We start from the raw sequence: 21,251 nt of genomic DNA, 5'->3' as shown, positions 1-21,251 counted from the left end.
TCGCACTCTAACTTTAGTAAAAGTGAATGGAAATCTATGAAATTTTAACACAAGGTTTATGACCACAAAAGAAAGGTTGGTATTGATTTTGGGAGTTTTGGTCCCAACATTTTAGGAATTAGGGGCCAAAAAGGGCCCAAATAAGCATTTTCTTGGTTTTCGCACTATAACTTTAGTTTAAGTTAATAGAAATCTATGAAATTTTGACACAAGGTTTATGACCACAAAAGAACGGTTGGGATTGATTTTGGGAGTTTAGGTTTCAACAGTTTAGGAATTAGGGGCCAAAAAAGGGCCCAAATAAGCATTATTCTTGGTTTTCGCACAATAACTTTAGTTTAAGTAAATAGAAATCAATGAAATTTAAAGACAATGTTAATGACTACAAAAGGAAGGTTGGTATTGATTTTGGGAGTTTAAGTCCCAACAGTTTAGGAATTAGGGGCCAAAAAGGGACCCAAATAAGCATTTTTCTTGGTTTTCGCACCATAACGTTAGTATAAGTAAATAGAAATCTATGAAATTTAAACACAAGGTTTATGACCATAAAAGGAAGGTTGGTATTGATTTTGGGAGTTTTGGTCCCAGCAGAATAAGGGGTCCAAAGGGTCAAAAATTAAACTTTGTTTGATTTCATCAAAATTGAATAATTGGGGTTCTTTGATATGCCGAATCTAACTGTCATGACTGTGTATGTAGATTCTTAACTTTTGGTCCCGTTTTCAAATTGGTCTACATTAAGGTCCAAAGGGTCCAAAATTAAACTTAGTTTGATTTTGACAAAAAATGAATCAGTTAGGTTCTTTGATATGCTGAATCTAAAAATGTACTTAGATTCTTGATTATTGGCCCAGTTTTCAAGTTGGTCCAAATCGGGGTCCAAAATTAAACTTTGTTTGATTTCATCAAAAATTGAATAAATGGGGTTCTTTGATATACCAAATCTAACTGTGTATGTAGATTCTTCATTTTTGGTCCTGTTTTCAAATTGGTCTGCACTAAAGTCCAAAGGGTCCAAAATTAAACTTAGTCTGATTTCAACAAAAATTGAAATCTTGGGGTTCTTTGATATGCTGAATCCAAAAATGTACTTAGATTTTTTATTATGGGCCCAGTTTTCAAGTTGGTCCAAATCAGGATCTAAAATTATTATATTAAGTATTGTGCAATAGCAAGTCTTTTCAATTGCACAGTATTGCGCAATGGCAAGAAATATCTAATTGCACAATATTGTGAAATAGCAATTTTTTTTTTAATTAGAGTTATCTTTCTTTGTCCAGAATAGTAAGCAAAAAATATCTAATTGCAAAATATTGTGCAATAGCAAGATTTTTTTTTAATTGGAGTTATCTTTCTTTGTCCAGAATCAACTTAAATCTTTGTTATATACAATATACAATGTATATTCACTTTTTACTACCAACTGATAAATTATAATAAATAACATTCAGTGATAACAAGCAGTTTTTTTTACATCTTAATATTTTATGATGTATTTAAATGAGTAGTTATTGTTGCAAACTCCATTAGAAATTTTAATTGAGATTAGTTTTGGAATAAGGGAAAGGGGGATGTGATTAAAAAAATTGGGTTCAATTTTTCTCATTTGAAATTTCATAAATAAAAAAGAAAATTTCTTCAAACATTTTTATGCCCCACCTACGATAGTAGAGGGGCATTATGTTTTCTGGTCTGTGCGTCCGTCCGTCCGTCTGTCTGTCCGTTCGTTCGTCCGTCCGTTCGTCCGTCCGTCCGTCTGTCCCGCTTCAGGTTAAAGTTTTTGGTCAAGGTAGTTTTTGATGAAGTTTAAGTCCAATCGACTTCACAACTTAGTACACATGTCCCCTATGATATGATCTTTCTAATTTTAATGCCAAATTAGAGTTTTTACCCCAATTTCACGGTCCACTGAACATGGAAAATGATAGTGCGAGTGGGGCATTCGTGTACTGAGGACACATTCTTGTTTTGAGAGGATTAATATTCAACAGCATAGTGAATTGCTCTAAGAGAAAACAAAAATTTTAAGTTCATTAGAACACATTCATTCTGTGTCAGAAACCAATGCTGTGTCAACTATTTAATCACAATCCAAATTTAGAGCTGAATCCAGCTTGAATGTTGTGTCCATACTTGCCCCAACCGTTCAGGGTTCAACCTCTGCGGTCGTATAAAGCTACGCCCTGCGGAGCATCTGGTTGTTTGTATTTTGAAATGATTAAATTTGATGAGATAAATATATTATGTTAAGATTCTGGAAAGAAGAAAGTATGATGAGCCCCACTTTTTAAACTCTTTGATTCGAAACTAGTAATCACTATATTTTTATGGAGATTGATAACAAAGTGGTAGTAATGACTGCTTCAAGTCAGAACAAAAATGACCTCTCTAAGTCAAAATGCATTAAAAAGGGACATAAATCTTATTAGAATATGAAGATATTAAGTCACAATATTTTATGCAAAAGCTGACCTGTGGAAGTCATTTTATGATAAATTAAAGTCTGACATAAACTGACCTGTACAAGTCATATTCTGTTGAGTGCAAGAAGGGAGACAACACTTACATCAAATTATATCTGACCTATGGAAGTCATTTTATTCTGACTTGTTTATGTCAGAGCTCTGACTGTTTTTGTCTGAAAATTTATATCCCATTTAGGTAAAAAAATGACCAATTGATTGGTTGTCCAAATGCTGTGCATGTATTCATCACTCAAAAATATACACATCATCCTTAAGGCTTTCAAAAAGAATGATATTTACAAGCATCTTTATTTATAACTTTTACTACATGTACCTTCAACAATACAGTCACTTTGTTCATGTTCTAGTTACTGTTTACGTAAATGCGTATGTTTGCCAACTGTTTTTACACATTACAGTGTTTCATGACATTGTTGATCTTGTCTATCTCTTTTTATCATCATGACAAACAAAATGCTGCATGTCCTTACATGTATTATGTAACGATACCCAACTTTTGTAAAAAATAATCCATTCAATTTGCCATACAGTTACTGCCACACAAATCCGTCTTGTTCATATATATTGAGGTTTAAAATGATCCCGATTATAAAGCAATCCTCATTTAATTATGTATTAAAAATAAGAAAAACATGAACAAAATGTTGGAATATAAATATATAAAAAGCATTGCAGATACAAAATAAAAATATAGTGGCAGGAAGAGAAGTTTTTATTACATTTTAGATTAGATGTTTGACTTCATGTATAGCAATTTGCACTGTTAGCCACTGACATGGTGCCCCAGACTATTAGAAATATATACCGACTAGTATTTAAACATTTGCAAATGTTAAACTTTGTTGAGACACACAAGAAAAATGTACGAATATTGTTTTTTGGGAAAGCCATTGGAAAAGGTTTTAGGTGTGGAATGTAGTACAGTTCACAATTTTTTTTTTTATTTGAAGCATGGTTATCAAAAAGAAAAAAAAATCTTTTATTAACGGAAGTGCAAGTCTCTAAATGTAATAATATTTTAATCAGGAAAATTATAATATTTTATTTAGTCAGGTGGAATATGAGTGCAAGTAAAAGTAGACGAAGTCAGATTGATGAAGAACAAGGAAGAAATATGGGACCACAGGCTGGAAGTTCAAGAGAAGAAAATGTACAGTCATCAGATAGTGATGAGGTATTGTCCATTGTTTAAACATGATTTTGTTTGTGCTTGTACCAGTAGGTGTAGTTTATTATTCTAGACTGTTGTGAGTATGTAAATTAGCTATTTGAAATTAGGTGAAAATCATTAACAGAAAGTACATGTATGTAAGATTTGGACTTTTGATAATGTCCAGAGATATTTGAAAAGGCTTTTTATTAGCTCACCTGGCCCAAAGGGCCAAGTGAGCTTTTCCCATCACTTGGCGTCCGTCGTCCGTCGTCTGTCGTCCGTCGTCGTCCGGCGTCGTTAACTTTTACAAAAATCTTCTCCTCTGAAACTACTGGGACAAATTACACCAAACTTGGCAAAAATCATCATTGGGGTATCTAGTTTAAAAAATGTGTCCGGTGACCCGGCCAACCATCCAAGATGGCCGCCATGGCTAAAAATAGAACATAGGGGTAAAATGCAGTTTTGGGCTTATAACTCAAAAACCAAAGCATTTAGAGCAAATCTGACAGGGGTAAAATTGTGTAACAGGTCAAGATCTATCTGCCCTGAAATTTTCAGATAAATCGGATAACCTGTTGTTGGGTTGCTGCCCCTGAATTAGTAATTTTAAGGAAATTTTGCTGTTTTTGGTTATTATCTTGAATATTGTTATAGATAGAGATAAACTGTAAACAGCAATAATGTTCAGCTAAGTAAGATCTAGAAATAAGTCAACATGACCAAAATCGTCAGTTGACCCCTTAAGGAGTTGTTGCCCATTTTATTCAATTTTTAACAATTTTCACTAATTTGGTAAATTTTTGTAAATTTTTACAAAATATTTTTCACTGTATCTAAAGGTCCAAGTTTATTATAGATAGAGAAAATTCTAAGTACCAAGAATGTTCAGTAAAGTAAGATCTACAAACACATCACTATCAGCAAAACACAATTTTGTCATGAATCCATCTGTGTCCTTTGTTTAATACGCACATAGACCAAGGTGAGCGACACAGGCTCTTTAGAGCCTCTGGTTTGATTAGACAAGAAATTTGTTAAAATGTGGCAACTAGGTAATTTCAGATGTAAGGTCGTTTGATACCATGATATTAAATCCCCCAGTGTCAACGTCTTAATTTTAAAAAATTGGCATTTAGGCTTAAATTAAAATATTGTTTGTTTGCAGTTTATTGACCGACCCTTGAAAATCCTCCTGACTGTGAAAATTTTATTGCTTTAAATTTGAAGATTTTTTTTTTAATACTTCTATTGACGCGATCCGGAACTTTGGGTCCTTTCCGGAAATGATTTAAAGTCTGGGTCAATTACGCATTTCAAGTTCGGTTTTTCTTACCTTCCCGTCAAGCGTTCATGTGACCATTTAATGATAAAGCACATGGAAATTGTTTTACAGGTATCCATGAAGTCACGGAGGAGTACTTTACGCTGTCGTCTCGTGTCAATTTTAAGACAAATAACAAACAAAAAAGTTTATTAGTAAACTGTTTATACAGATTCAAGCACATGTAATGATGTGTGATGATATCATTGACGATGGTGCAGCGGATATTCATAACTGACACGATAACCATTCTGTCGGTACAGAATCTGTGGAGCCTGACTTTATGGAACCAATTTCAGTGGTTAAATGATTCGACAGCAGCTTGAAGTATGGCATATTTGCTACAAATCGTTGTGAAGACGACAAAGATGAAACCACTCCTCCGTGACTTAAATCTTCATGGATATCTGTAAACACGCCTGTACAGAGGAAGGGCTCATTTGGGTATACATTTACAATTAATTCTCCATAGGCGGTAATGGTAACGTTTTCCTCCGTTGCTCAGTCCATATCGTTTACTTGAACATGTATGATGGCTCATATCGAAGCTGATACATTTATACATGTCTGGTTAAATTTTCGGGGTGGCAAGTGAGATTACTTTTTTCGTAAATCGCTGGACCCCGGAAGATGGTGAAAAATGTCACTCTCCTCATGAAATAATCCCAAAATTCTGATCATAAAATTCAATAAAAAAATTGTCCTTTCTAATAATTTATTTCAGGTCAAATCTACATCTTTCTTTTCTCATCACATCAGCTCTATAAAACAGTTCTTATTGTTCATTTATGTCCATTTTTAAAATCACAGCATTCACAATTGTATGGCAGAGCTCCAGATAATAATTCACAAATTGGGGTTTTTACCCACCATTTTCTTATATAATTGGGTGATGAAGTTTTTTAATTGCATTATCAATTCCAATTCACCCCTCATGTTAATATCAAATTGGGTTTTACACCACCAAGCTCCTTAATGTATTGGGTTTTTTCATCAACATAATATTGAATATTGAGGCAATAGCAACCCCAGATTTTTTTCCATCTTAAATATGTTTCTTTCTTTGTTTAGCTGTTTTATTTGGTTTAGGGTTAGTGTTAGGGTTATTTGCTAGCTGTTTTATTTGGTTTATTCACTGAGAAGCAGTTGTAGGTTTAATTTGTGTTCCGTTTCAAACCTTCTGCCAGTTTTGTATTTTCTCATATAAACTGTAAAAAAAAACCGGATATGTGTATTCACAGGCACTCGTCTTATACCTTTATATAATAAATTCTGAGACCAGTATCTGTGTGTGTGTTTATTGATTAACCGTAAAATGAAAAAAAAAACCAATAGTATTTAAACTCTAATTATACTTGAATGTTTTTGTTTTATTCCAATTTTCATAAATCTGTGTTTAGTTGTCTTTATGATGCTTTATCATGTCATAATTGATTTGGCCTTTCACTTTTTCCAAATGATTTCGTTTTTGAGGAAACCCTATTTTTATTAGCAATGTTCTCTTTAAGTTACACACACACGCCCGTGTGTTCGATGGACGCTTCCTAAAAACACTGGCTGAGTCTTGTTATCATCATAACTTTCCCTCAGCCTTTCAAAAGAAGCAGGAAACATGCTTCTATTCAATATATTATTTTTACCGGACATTCACTATCGTTTTAATTCAATGTATGATATGATAAATCCTGAGCAATGCGGAAAAAATATGACTACATGACACACGCTAATTGGATAAACGCTGAGAAGATCGAAATGTTTTCAAAAATACGTGTACCTATTGAGCAACCGGAAACTCTAACAGGGACCCATTTCAGCTACTTGATGCAGGGATCTAATTTTAGAACGAAAAGAAATTTCCTATTATAAATATTATAAAAATAGTAAACTGTAAACAGATAAGAGTAAATAACGCAAATGGTAGCCAACAAAAGGGTTGAGAACTCATGGTTTTGGCATATAATTGGGTTTTCCTTTGAATTAATTGGGTTATTGAACCCTGCAATGGGCAATTGCATTGGGTTTTTTATTATTTGTATTGCGTGATCACGCAAATACGCAGCTTATCTGGAGCTCTGGTATGGCGGACTAATATTTTTTTTTAATTACGTCATCTGAGTTCCTCATCTCAAGGTCTATTAGGGATCCTGACCCATATTGAAATCCATACTTCTGATTTTTCCAAATATTTTTATGTGATTTTCATCGGTATAACATTCTGAATAAATCTGTATATTTTTGTCCATTTCTGAAAAAAAATAAAGTTGTTTTAGCACTATAAGGCAATGACACTTTCGTCGCTAAATTCATTTATTTTGAATACAACATGTACATGTATGTATAATTAATTTCTTCCAGAATACCTTCACTAGTCAAAACAAGGACAAAACTTCTGACTATAACCTTTAATTACAATACACAGACCCTGTAAAAGCATTCCATAAAATTTGCTTTTGCCTTAAAGTGCATTTTGACAAAGAAATTATGCAAAAATGAAGATTTTATAAAAAAAACCAACACCAAAATAATTATTCTTACTAGTGGAAATCTGGTATTTAAAACTGTGGAAAGCACTCTTAGGCCAACCTTAAAAATATGTTTGTTTGCAGTTTTCCGACTGTACCTTCAGACTGAAGGGTCGGTAGGTAGGAAAAATATTTTATTTTATCAGCCAAAATACAGTTTAAACAAGCAGTTACACTAAACCAAGTTTCTTGTGAAGAAAAAAAAATATTTTAAAACAACAAACACTGGACATGCTGAAAACCAACATCAAATGAACAGGCATTTTCAGATAAAAAACTTTTTAACCAAAACTGAAACTTTAACATAGTGTCATTATCCAATTTATGACATAAAATATGGTATAATTATTAAATACTGGAACACTTATAAACAAGGAATGTCATTATGACTAGAACTGTTTTAAAGAAATATATTCAGACATGTATGCTTCTTGACTAGAATGTTTTCATGCAATCGAAGATAGATTTAATATAGAGAGAGTATATTTATTTTTCAAGCTAACCATTTATTTTCTCTACATCTTTGTGTAGTTAGGGTTGCTTCTTATTGATTTGGCATGATCTATATCCATTAACATTTCAAATGAGCCCTTCGTACAGGCGTGTTTACAGATATCCATGAAGATTTAAGTCACGGAGGAGTGGTTTCATCTTTGTCGTCTTCACAACGATTTGTAGAAAATTTGCCATACTTCAAGCTGCTGTCGATTTATTTAACCACTGAAATTGGTTCCATAAAGTCAGGCTCCACAGATTCTGTACCCGATTTGTTTGAGACAGAATGGTTATCATGTCAGTTATGAATATCCGCTGCATCATCATCAATGATATCATCACACATCATTACATGTGCCTGAATCTGTATAAACAGTTTACTAATAAACTTTTTGTTTGTTATTTGTCTTAAAATTGACACGAGACGACAGCCTAAAGTACTCCTCCGTGACTTCATGGATACCTGTAAACAATTTCCATGTGCTTTATCATTAAATGGTCACATGAACGCTTGACGGGAAGCTAAGAAAAACCGAACTTGAAATGTGTAATTGACCCAAACTTTAAATCATTTCCAGAAAGGATACGAAGTTCCGGATTGCGTCAATAGAAGTATTAAAAAAAATTTCTACAAATTTAAAGCAATAAAATTTTCACAGTCGGGAGGATTTTCAAGGGTCGGTCGGTAAACTGCAAACAAACAATATTTTAATTTAAGCCTTAACTACTTGGAAAGTCGTCCTTATCATATAATTAGAGTGCAATATAGTGCAAATTTTCAAAACTTGTCCTTTCACATAATTCTATTTGAGAAAAAATGTTTTTAACAAGTATTTCAGTGAAAACCTTTTATTAGTGAGAAATCCACATGAGGTTTCAAAGGAAACATTGTGACATCACATGTATTATGGCGTCATTAAATAACGACAGATCAAAATAGAGCTAAATATAGTTTGCTGTGTTATGTGAGAAACAGTTGCCGCAAGATTTAACTCGAAATATTGAGTCGAAACGATCTGTAACTAAGCCTTTTCATATAATACCAAGACCATAGCAACAGTTTTCATATTTGCATATTTTTAACATACCGACTGTAATTTCAATTGCATAAATACCATAAATAAACAATTTAGAGCTCGCCTAATAAAACAAAATGCTTACCAGTTATTCAGGACTTTTTAAAACCTCTAGTTTGCCATCTCAGGTTAAAAAGTAATGATATGTCTGGAACTGAAATAAGACAAAAAATTACTCAGGCTGTGTTATCATTTGATTTAAATACATAAGTACTATTGAGAGAGAGAAAATCTAATTCTTGAAAGTTTAATCACAAAGAAAGACAAATGCTTCTCCCTTGTGGCATAGTCACCTTCATTTAAACCTTTTATATTAGAAGCAATGGGTAGTAGCTAACTAGCTTAATAGTTGAATAGGTGCAGAAATATTGTTTTCAAAAAGGTTTGACCCTCCCCCTTTTTCACTGAGAAATGACAATATCTTTTGTTTTGCTCAAGTGCATTAAAAATAATAGTTCATGATTTTCTTAAAACATGTACATGTTTTTTCTGTTTTTTTTTGCATATGATATCTACTGACCAGGGGTCAAATCATTGGATAAAAGCACATGCGATGATGTATCTCACTTTACTCGTATGAAGTGTGTTATCTCCCTTGATTATCAGGTATTCCTGTAGACCGAAGTGATAATTACATAACAAAGACTATATTGTGTCATGTTTACTTACAATTTAATAATATTTAAAAGTTGTTTCTTGCCTTTTTCAATATAGTAAACAAATTCCTTTCGGATCTCTCGGAAGTAAACAAAGTTATGATTGTGCCTAAAAAAAGTGTTCAGCCCCGTGCCAGTAATGCATTTTAAAAGCGAAAATTTCATTGAGTTTTTGCTGATCTTTATCAATAATATTTATCTTAAACCATTTATAATAACTAGGTATAAATAAAAAACTACTAACCATCATTTTCGGTGGTGTACAAGGTGAAATCATCCATAAATCAGCCTGAAAACTTCTGGAATTTAGCTTCTAAATTGGGTATACATTTACAATTAATTCTCCATAGGCGGTAATGGTAACGTTTCCTCCGTTGCTCAGTCCATATCGTTTACTTGAACATGTATGATGGCTCATATCGAAGCTGATACATTTATACATGTCTGGTTAAATTTTCGGGGTGGCAAGTGAGATTACTTTTTTCGTAAATCGCTGGACCCCGGAAGATGGTGAAAAATGTCACTCTCCTCATGAAATAATCCCAAAATTCTGATCATAAAATTCAATAAAAAAATTGTCCTTTCTAATAATTTATTTCAGGTCAAATCTACATCTTTCTTTTCTCATCACATCAGCTCTATAAAACAGTTCTTATTGTTCATTTATGTCCATTTTTAAAATCACAGCATTCACAATTGTATGGCGGACTAATATTTTTTTTTAATTACGTCATCTGAGTTCCTCATCTCAAGGTCTATTAGGGATCCTGACCCATTTGAAATGTTAATGGATATAGATCATGCCAAATCAATAAGAAGCAACCCTTACTACACAAAGATGTAGAGAAAATGAATGGTTAGCTTGAAAAATAAATATACTCTCTCTATATTAAATCTATCTTCGATTGCAATGAGTATGCTCCTTTAGGATAAGGGGGGCTGCCCAACTCATTGCAATTATTCTCTTTCTTACAATATTAAATATACCCAAACTGTGTGGCCTGTGTGAATTCAATTAAAACATGTCCTTAGGAGCTATGCTGCCAATTTTTTTTATGCATTTAAAACATTTCAGTACAGACAATTTACTTTTAATGGGGTGCTATGGATTTCACCCCAAACTTTAGATTTCTTTGGTTTTCATTAAAGCCTGGCAAAAATATAACCTTATCACATATAATTAAATATTGTTAGAAATATGAAAACAGTCGAATGTCTTAATACTTTTTTTTTCAAGCTGCCTTTTTTCAATTGAGGAAGATTCAATGGTTATTTTTTTTTTTTATTAAAAATACACTCTTTAATACATTGTCTTATAAATCTTTAATATCTACATTTTTCTGATGAAAATACTCTACTCATGAAAACATTCTAGTCAAGAAGCATACATGTCTGAATATATTTCTTTAAAACAGTTCTAGTCATAATGACATTCCTTGTTTATAAGTGTTCCAGTATTTAATAATTATACCATATTTTATGTCATAAATTGGATAATGACACTATGTTAAAGTTTCAGTTTTGGTTAAAAAGTTTTTTATCTGAAAATGCCTGTTCATTTCATGTTGGTTTTTAGCATGTCCAGTGTTTGTTGTTTTAAAATGTTTTTTTTTTCTTCACAAGAAACTTGGTTTAGTGTAACTGCTTGTTTGAACTGTATTTTGGCTGATAAAATAAAATATTTTTCCTACCTACCGACCCTTCAGTCTGAAGGTACAGTCGGAAAACTGCAAACAAACATATTTTTAAGGTTGGCCTTACCTATATGTGAGTTCTATAGAAGTGTGGGATACCATGTAGCAGCTCAATTTTGTGAGGTTTAAATTTTTGCTTATATTGGCTGATAGAACAAAATCGCCTATAAAAAGTGCTCATGCAATGGCTTTGTATAAAAGTTTGAATCAGCCAATATAATAAATGCCAAAATATTTTGAACACCTTATTCAATGAAAATTGTGAAATTTTACACCCTGTGAAAATAACCTGCTTTACAGTGGATCTGCTTTTACTTTAGAAGATATAGTTTACTCTGCAAAACATCACATGTCAATAAACTATTTTAAATAATATTTTTATATTATTGAGTAAACCTTCAAAGTCTCAACAAAAACTTGTGAATAAATTCAACCTCAACACTAAATTATTGAAAATAACTACAGCACATTTAAAATCATATAAAAACATGGTTCCTGAGACAGACACATGATCACATGTCCCGGTTTTACTAGTTTCTTTTTTTCTCCATTTTACAGATCAGTTTTATTGAGGAGAATCAAACAAGTAGAAACAAAAAGGTAAAGAAAACAGCAAGAAAAGTTATAAGTAATGAAGATGAGATTCTAGAGAGAACATTGAGAGGTAAGCAGAGTAAACCACAAAAATTTCAGCCCTCTGTGGCAATTATATAATTTTTATAAATATTTATGGGCATTTTTACATTTGATGTGTTTTTAAATGTTTTTGATTTGAATTGATCTTTTTTAACTACTTAGCATGTGGTATTATTGAAATCTAAACATCAAACTAAAAGAAACAAATAAATGATTTCTGCTTTGTTTCAAATATATATGTCTTGGTCAAATACATCTTATGGATATACTTTAAAATCCTTGAATTTATTTCATATCTACATATCATATTTTATAATCATATGTAGATGAAAGATACATGGAAATACAAAATGAATGTGATTTTTTCATATTTTTTTCTTTCAGAGTCTGGAATAGATATTGCTGATATGACCAGGGAAGAAAAAGTTGCTCTTGCTGTAGGTATTGGTCTTTACGGATCTGCAAATTAAATTGTATTGTCTATTATTTTTTTAAGGACACCTAGCCAGTTTGTGACATATGTAATATTGTGATCACCTTTTATACAACCACATTTTTTTTGCATTTGTATAATGTTATCACATCATTGTTGTTGTCCAAAGACGTTTGGCTTCCAGATGATCACTATGGATTAGTATTAGTGAATGGATCTCTTTGTGAAATTGTACCACAAAGATCCATACCACAATAGGGAGATTTGGATTGATTTTGGGGGTTATTGCCAGATCTATTTAGGAGTTAGGGGCCATAATGATAAAGGTGTTAAAAAAATAAGATTTTCATGTTTCTGGACAAAAACAGTTGCTAAAATGAAGATGCTATTGTGGACAGTCATAATGTATTATAGTATCCCATTGAAATGTCATACGTATATATAAAAACACAGTTATATATATTTTTTAAGAAACCTACCGAAGGTTTTATCTTGTTTATTTTATTTTCTTTCTAGCAAGTTATAATGATGTCTAAAGAAGAGGCTGAGATTCACAGTCAGTCATTTGGTGATGAATCAATGAACCATTCAGATTCTGAAGAGGAAAAACAAACAACTGATGCGTTCATGCAAGCAATGCATCCGAAACAAAACAGAGAAGCCACTCAAGATACAGTTATCCCAGAGAGCCTAAATGCTAATATATATAATCAGGAAACACAAGAAAACAAGTCTGATATATATAATCAAGGAACACAAGAAAATCAATCAAATAACAACAAAAAATCTTATGATTCTTACATGGACCAGTCAACAGTTGATATTCAACCAACTTTAGATGCAGCTACTGGAAGGTTTGATATTTCAGAGCATGCATCACCAGTAAATAGTCAGTTAGATCCAGTCTCTCAGGTGGTTTTACACTTGAGCCAACAAAATTCATCAGCATTTGAGGAAGCTATACATCCACCCTCTCCTATTGATGTAGATATGATGGAGGAAAATCCGGTACCAAAAGAGATTGAAAAACAGAAAAATACCTTAAGTGTTAAACCAATACAGCAGGTATGGCAGTATTTTATATTTGGTTAAATTTAATGTCAATCCATATTCTGTTAATTCAAAATCTAATTCAATCCATGCTTGCCTTAAAAATAATAATTTTTAAATTTTAGGAATTTAAAAAAAAAATTATGCTGTTGTCTTTATGTACTGTAAATTCAGAATTATTGAGTGTATTTGTTATAATGATTTTTGCAGAATGTTACTAAAATGTGAGTTATAGCTTAGCTATTTCAGTGAAATCTGCAATCAGTGAGTTCTTATTACATGTATTGTGATATTCACCCAGTCACGTTATTCACAATTCTCAAAACCTCGCAATAATTTCTGAATTGACAGTTCCCCAGTCTGTACAGAAATTGGTTTCTGTTCTTTAGTTTGTCTCAACCATATGTTATGAAACTTATGCAAAATTATTATTACCACCAAAAACATATCTAGTTTGTATTTGTTTGGTGTTGTTTTCCCTGTTCTTGAATTGTGCCTGTTTATAAATGAAAATATTACTGAATTTGCTGTTTCCACACTTTAATTTGCCTCAACCAAATGATTCGAAATTTATATACAAAGCCCATTACCACCAAACACAGATCAAGTCTGAAAATTTGGACACATCCTTCTTTTATTTTGTTGTGAGGTTAGCTTTAATAGGCTTGATTTATAAATCACTTCTTTGTTAAAAAATCTTAGATTTTAGTATACTACATGTATTTGTTAGATTAAGGCTAGAATTGATATTAGTATATCATCAATAGTAAAAATTAAAAAAATGAAATAACAAGGTCAAACAAATGCTTTGTAAAATTGATGCAATTGAATTTATTAATAAAAAAAACTTGATCACTGCCTTTCAGAAACAGCTTAAGAAGCAACATATGTCCAGAAAGATTGACAAAAACCAGCCAAGAATTGATAATTTCTCCCATGTTATTACTGATGAGAAGCAGGATATAATTGACAATCAGGTTTGTTTGAATTAAGGTTTTATAAATTCAATTCAGGGAATAGACAAACATTATTCTTGTTATTTCTTAATCTTGCACTCAACATAAATGATTAACATTAACACTGAACATTCTCAGCTAATTTACACTCAGTTTACAATTTTCAATACTGTGGACTTATTATTATTCATTCAATACCAATTTCAGTGGATCTCGTAGGTACAAGTAAACCAAGACATTAAATGTTCAACGAATTACAAATTTTCTATAAGGTTTTATTCAAACTTTGGCAAAACCATGAAATCAATTATCCACGAAAATGCATGTATTCCACAATCCTCCAAAATTGGTACCCATGAAAATAAATGTATCCACAGTAATAAATAATCAATTTAAAGATTAAAAAAAAGTATACCACACAACTGATTTTACAGGGAATCTAGCCTCTAGGTATTGTCAAAATTTTTGCAAAATCATTTAAATATCTGAAATCATTATTTGATAATACGCATTACACAATAAAACAAGGCAAATGGGGAGACTTGATATTTTTTCTGAACCAAAGACATTTGAGATTATGTGGAATGATTGTGATTCTTTAAACCAACTTATTTTGGCAGATAATTTATTTTACAATTCGCCCTTTAAGCCCACTTAGTGGCGATTTAATTTCGCGATTTTTATACGACCGCAAAATTTGAAAAATTTTTCGTCGTATATTGCTATCACGTTGGCGTCTGCGTCGTCGTCGTCCGAATACTTTTAGTTTTCGCACTCTAACTTTAGTAAAAGTGAATGGAAATCTATGAAATTTTAACACAAGGTTTATGACCACAAAAGGAAGGTTGGTATTGATTTTGAGAGTTTTGGTCCCAACATTTTAGGAATTAGGGGCCAAAAAGGGCCCAAATAAGCATTTTCTTGGTTTTCGCACTATAACTTTAGTTTAAGTTAATAGAAATCTATGAAATTTTGACACAAGGTTTATGACCACAAAAGAAGGGTTGGGATTGATTTTGGGAGTTTTGGTTTCAACAGTTTAGGAATTAGGGGCCAAAAAAGGGCCCAAATAAGCATTATTCTTGGTTTTCGCACAATAACTTAGTTTAAGTAAATAGAAATCAATGAAATTTAAACACAATGTTAATGACTACAAAAGGAAGGTTGGTATTGATTTTGGGAGTTTAGGTCCCAACAGTTTAGGAATTAGGGGCCAAAAAGGGACCCAAATAAGCATTTTTCTTGGTTTTCGCACCATAACGTTAGTATAAGTAAATAGAAATCTATGAAATTTAAACACAAGGTTTATGACCATAAAAGGAAGGTTGGTATTGATTTTGGGAGTTTTGGTCCCAACAGAATAAGGGGCCCAAAGGGTCCAAAATTAAACTTTGTTTGATTTCATCAAAATTGAATAATTGGGGTTCTTTGATATGCCGAATCTAACTGTCATGACTGTGTATGTAGATTCTTAACTTTTGGTCCCGTTTTCAAATTGGTCTACATTAAGGTCCAAAGGGTCCAAAATTAAACTTAGTTTGATTTTGACAAAAAATGAATCAGTTAGGTTCTTTGATATGCTGAATCTAAAAATGTACTTAGATTCTTGATTATTGGCCCAGTTTTCAAGTTGGTCCAAATCGGGGTCCAAAATTAAACTTTGTTTGATTTCATCAAAAATTGAATAAATGGGGTTCTTTGATATACCAAATCTAACTGTGTGTGTAGATTCTTCATTTTTGGTCCTGTTTTCAAATTGGTCTACACTAAAGTCCAAAGGGTCCAAAATTAAACTTAGTCTGATTTTAACAAAAATTGAAATCTTGGGGTTCTTTGATATGCTGAATCCAAAAATGTACTTAGATTTTTTATTATGGGCCCAGTTTTCAAGTTGGTCCAAATCAGGATCTAAAATTATTATATTAAGTATTGTGCAATAGCAAGTCTTTTCAATTGCACGGTATTGCGCAATGGCAAGAAATATCTAATTGCACAATATTGTGAAATAGCAAATTTTTTTTTAATTAGAGTTATCTTTCTTTGTCCAGAATAGTAAGCAAGAAATATCTAATTGCAAAATATTGTGCAATAGCAAGATTTTTTTTTAATTGGAGTTATCTTTCTTTGTCCAGAATCAACTTAAATCTTTGTTATATACAATATACAATGTATATTCACTTTTTACTACCAACTGATAAATTAAAATAATCTTTACCATTCAGTGATAACAAGCAGTTTTTTTACATCTTAATATTTTATGATGTATTTAAATTCAATTGCACAGTATTGCACAATAGCAAGAAATATCTAATTGCACAATATTGTGCAATAGCAATTAATTTTCAATTGGAGTTATCTTTCTTTGTATAGAATAGTAGTTGATAATATATGTTGGAAATTTGCCAGACATGACTATGATGTCATTTTCTATTTTTATTTGCCAATATAAAATGTTGCTGATGAAGCTTTTTTTCCTTATCTTATCTAAAATGTTTTTAGATAATGTATGTTGGACATTTGCCAGACATGACTATGATGTCATTTTCTATTTTTATTTGCCAATAACTTTATGTAAATAACTTCATTGGAAATTTACCAATATAAAATGTTGCTGATGAAGTTTTTTTTATTGTTTTTTACAATAAACAATGTATATTCACTTTTACTACCAACCAATCTTTACCATTCAGTGATGACAAGCACTTTATTTTACATTTTAATATTTTATGATGTATTTAAAAGAGTAGTTATTGTTGCAAACTCCATTAGAAATTTGAATTGATATCAGTTTTGGAAAAAGGGAAACGGGGATGTGAAAAAAAAGGGGGGGGGTTAAATTTTTCTCATTTCAGATTTCTTCAAACATTTTTTGAGAGGATTAATATTCAACAGCATAGTGAATTGCTCAAAGGCAAAAAAAAACTTTTAAGTTCATTAGACCACATTCATTCTGTGTCAGAAACCTATGCTGTGTCAACTATTTAATTTTAGATTTAAAAAGTTTGAAGAAGAAATCTTTAATTGATTTGTAAAATCTTGACATTTGTTTTGTGTAAAAAAAACCCATGTAATGTCAAAAATTTGATCACAATCCAAATTCACCTGTATCACGCTTGAATGTTTTGTCCATACTTGCCCCAACTGTTCAGGGTTCGACCTCTGCGGTCGTATAAAGCTGCGCCCTGCGGAGCACCTGGTTAAATTATTTGATGTACTTAAATAGGGAAAGATCCAAGTGTTACCTTTTCTCAAAGATTTATATTTGCGTTATTTTTCTTATAGTAAAAGCGGCGAAAATAAATTACTTTTAAAAATTAGTTTGTTTACAATTATGATGATAGTCTCAAGACTCAACTATATAAATTTAACACTTCAATTATTAGGATGTCCAAGCTGTGATCAGTGAAGACGACTCCTCGCAAGAAAGAAAGAAAACCAGAGTTTTTAAAAAGACAGCAACAGCCATTAGAGATGATATAAGTGACACTGAAGCTCTATCTCTAAAGGATGTAGTTGAAGCCAATAAGAATTTTACACTAGCACAGCCAAAGGAAGAAGTAGATGCTAGAAGGAATTTTACCCAAGCACAGCTTAAGGAGTTGATGAGTGAAGATGAGGATTCTCCAGTCAAAAGAGTTGTGAAAGTGGAAGAGTCACCAATCAAAAGAGTGGTCAAATCTGCAAAGAAAGCATTTGCATGGAATGATTCTGATGAAGAAACACAAGATTTTTTAACCATAAAGGTATTCAATATAAAGCTCACCTTGTTAAAAAAAGTAAAATAATAAAAATACAAAATACAAAACAGAAAGTTCTGTATCAAATGGCAAACTTGTAAGCTCAAACACATCATATGAATGGAAAACCACTGTCATATTCCTGATTTGTACAAAATGGTAGATTTAACCTGGTTTTATAGCTAGCTGAACCTCTCAATTCTATCACAGTTGCATACATTCCATTTTATTGACAACAATGTGTGAACAAAACAAACAGACATGATAGGTTAAAATGTAAAAAAAAAATGTGATATAATCTTAATCTGACACTAAAAACAAACAAATAAATTAAAAGGATAAAAGTATTTGTATCACTTGATACATGTCAGTTTTAAAGTGTAGGTTATTGCTGAATTTGATTCTGAATATCCCTTTAGTCTTCTCCTTGTGTATGTATTTATTATTAAATATGAGTTGTCTTTTCAGAACGAGAATATTGCAAGTGTAGAGGACAAACAGAACATATCACCTAGAGCAAATGCAAGCAATACTGTTAATGATGATCTGGTAGAAGATGAAATAGTCAAGGTATGTAAATATTAGCATAAAGTGACAATTAGTTTGGGATTTGAATAGTTGATTTCAGTGTATTATTTAAAAGCTTGCACCACATTTATGTTTTTTCGGTCTGTGTATCCATTTGTTCATCCAGCCATCCATTTGTCAGTCTTTTTTTTTGCAATTTTGAATGATAAAAAGTTATATATTTGTTCCATAATATTAAGTGAGAGATACTTAATGCAATACAGAAGGAGATCTTATCTGTCTTGATTTTGTAGTAAATTACAATTTTGCAAATGCTACTTAACAATATAGATATGAAGATGTGGTATGATTCCCAATGAGACAACTCTCCACTAGAGACCAAAAGACACAGAAATTAACAACTATAGGTCACTGTGCGGCCTTCAACAATTAGCAAAACCCATACTGCAGTCAGCTATATATGCCCCAAAATGACAAATGTAAAATAATTCAAAGAAGAAAACTAAAGGCTTAATTTATGTAAAAAATGACCGAAAAACAAATATGTAACACATCATCAAACAACAACCACTGATTTACAGGCTCCTGACTTGGGTCATACAGAACGTGACAGGGTAAAACATGTTAGAGGGATCACAACCCTCCCCATAACCTTGGACAGTTGTGTAACAGAACAACATAAATGGACTATAAAATCAGTTGATAAAGACTTGACTCATCAGATGGATACAAATAGAAATGCATATAACAAAAAAACAAAGTGGATGTGGCCGGGTTCTTGTATATCCCAACAACAAAAGGACAATAAGTACTGATCTGAGTGTACTCTCAGTTACTGACGGCTAGTTCAAAGCACAACTTATAAAAAAAATCATGCATCAAGACAAATTTGTTATTGGATCCATTTGAATTATTCACACCAATTTTACATTATTTACCACCAATTTATGTCCCTTAAAGAAAATATTTGGTCAGCTGGTAAACTATTTTAAGTGAGTTATTTCCCATTAAATGTAATTTATATGGGAAATTGCATTGTTAGCATGAGAGTCGTAATCAATGCCGATAAACTTTTTACAGGATTTATGCTCATTCTTTTAAATTATATACGAAAATATGCATTGAAAGCATTATCACATATACATTTCTTGTTGGATAGTTTGAAAGACCAAAATTTTTTTCTGAGTTATTTGTATTTGTCGTAGCTGGAGACATTAGAAAACTGTTCTTTTGATTAACTCTTCAAGTTTTATTGCTATCATATGAATAAAATTAAAATTTACAGTCCGTAATATGATATTAGTTACATTTATAATAAATGCTTCTACCTTATAGGATGAACCTTTTACAGAAGAGTTTTATGAGTTTCCTTCTCTCAAAAGACATTACAGGTATAATTTATTTAAGAAATAATTCCTTCATGTCATGCTCTATGCTCATTTTAACATGGGTAGGCATTATATTTGTCGATATTTTACACTGAGCGTTATGTCGAAGCGTACGAAATTACCGTAAAAATGTTTGGCTGTTCCCGTTTCCTCCTGTGCATTGCATTTCATATTTGATGAGTTTAAAAACTACGAGCAGGGTAAATATATGTTGTTTCATAAAAATATAAAATAAAAGTTTATGTTAGCTGCCTAAATGTATATATTTTAAAGGATAACGATGGAAAATAACGTTAATATAAACAGTAATTTTGTGCGCATGTGTCAAACATATTTTGTGCTCATTAGAACACGGCTTTGTTTACAAAGCGTAATAAGGATGTCATATTAGAATTAATTATAATCAATGCAAATCCCAATAGTTTCTTATCAATTAGAATAAATAACTTGTGAATGGGTTGAACATAATCATAGAGTGTGATACAAAAATTGCAAGTAAAATATACAGCAGATTTTTATTTGCTATCACCAATTTGGTCTGTATGACAATTTTTTTAATGGACAAGGAAAAGCAATGTTCAGGATAGATTTAACTCTTGACATGATTTGATATGAAGAAATTCCTCTATGATGAAATATAGGTTAATGATAATCAAGTAAAGGTTTTAAGTGTATTATTGCTTATGTTCAGGACAACAACCCAAAGAACAAAGATGGGACCCAGGGGATATAATATTTGCTACCATGTTTTTAAGATATCAAACTAAAAATATTTGTATTAGGGGACAAAAACCTACTTATCTTAGTCGTCAACATCTGGTCACATGTTTTCTTGCATGAATACAAACTGGTAAAAAGAACCCTTATCCACTTATGTTTAATGTAAATTATTTTCTAGAAAAAAATCACTGTGTTAATAATTTTATTAATCTAGTATATTGTTGCTGTTTATTTAATTAACATGTTTATTTCAACTGTGTATTATTTCTTTTTCATAAATGATCAAAAACAGAAATGTCAAGAAAAAAGTAAGTTAGTTGAGAAAATTAAAGTATATTTGTAGTGAAAATATGTATGCATCATACTGACAGCTGAAACTTTTTATGCCCCACCTACG

General features: G+C 31.6%; 1 protein-coding gene and 1 long non-coding RNA gene across 3 annotated transcripts in view; one reads left to right on the top strand and one right to left on the bottom strand.

Moving 5' to 3' along the window:
• The window catches only part of LOC143072021 (uncharacterized), a 42,397-nt gene that overhangs the window by 5,946 nt on the left and 15,200 nt on the right, over positions 1-21,251 (top strand). For both annotated transcript variants that reach the window (XM_076246786.1, XM_076246785.1), the window contains exons 2-10: positions 3,536-3,660; positions 11,965-12,070; positions 12,427-12,479; positions 12,992-13,540; positions 14,392-14,502; positions 17,865-18,224; positions 18,687-18,788; positions 20,082-20,137; positions 21,147-21,162. In XM_076246786.1, coding sequence (XP_076102901.1) covers positions 3,547-3,660; positions 11,965-12,070; positions 12,427-12,479; positions 12,992-13,540; positions 14,392-14,502; positions 17,865-18,224; positions 18,687-18,788; positions 20,082-20,137; positions 21,147-21,162 — 1,467 coding nt within the window. In that variant the 5' untranslated portion in view covers positions 3,536-3,546. The remainder of the gene's footprint in view (positions 1-3,535; positions 3,661-11,964; positions 12,071-12,426; positions 12,480-12,991; positions 13,541-14,391; positions 14,503-17,864; positions 18,225-18,686; positions 18,789-20,081; positions 20,138-21,146; positions 21,163-21,251) is intronic.
• Positions 7,045-10,486, bottom strand: LOC143072022 (uncharacterized). Its single transcript, XR_012977019.1, has 3 exons — positions 9,957-10,486; positions 9,142-9,210; positions 7,045-7,208 (listed from the first exon to the last, which is right to left on the bottom strand). It is a non-coding gene; the product is annotated as an uncharacterized LOC143072022 (long non-coding RNA).

This window comes from Mytilus galloprovincialis, chromosome 4 (assembly GCF_965363235.1).
Source record: "Mytilus galloprovincialis chromosome 4, xbMytGall1.hap1.1, whole genome shotgun sequence".
In the NCBI taxonomy this organism is placed as follows: domain Eukaryota; kingdom Metazoa; phylum Mollusca; class Bivalvia; order Mytilida; family Mytilidae; genus Mytilus; species Mytilus galloprovincialis.
The sequence above is the reverse complement of the archived record's forward strand: the minus strand, read 5'-3'. Positions and strand labels throughout refer to the sequence as shown.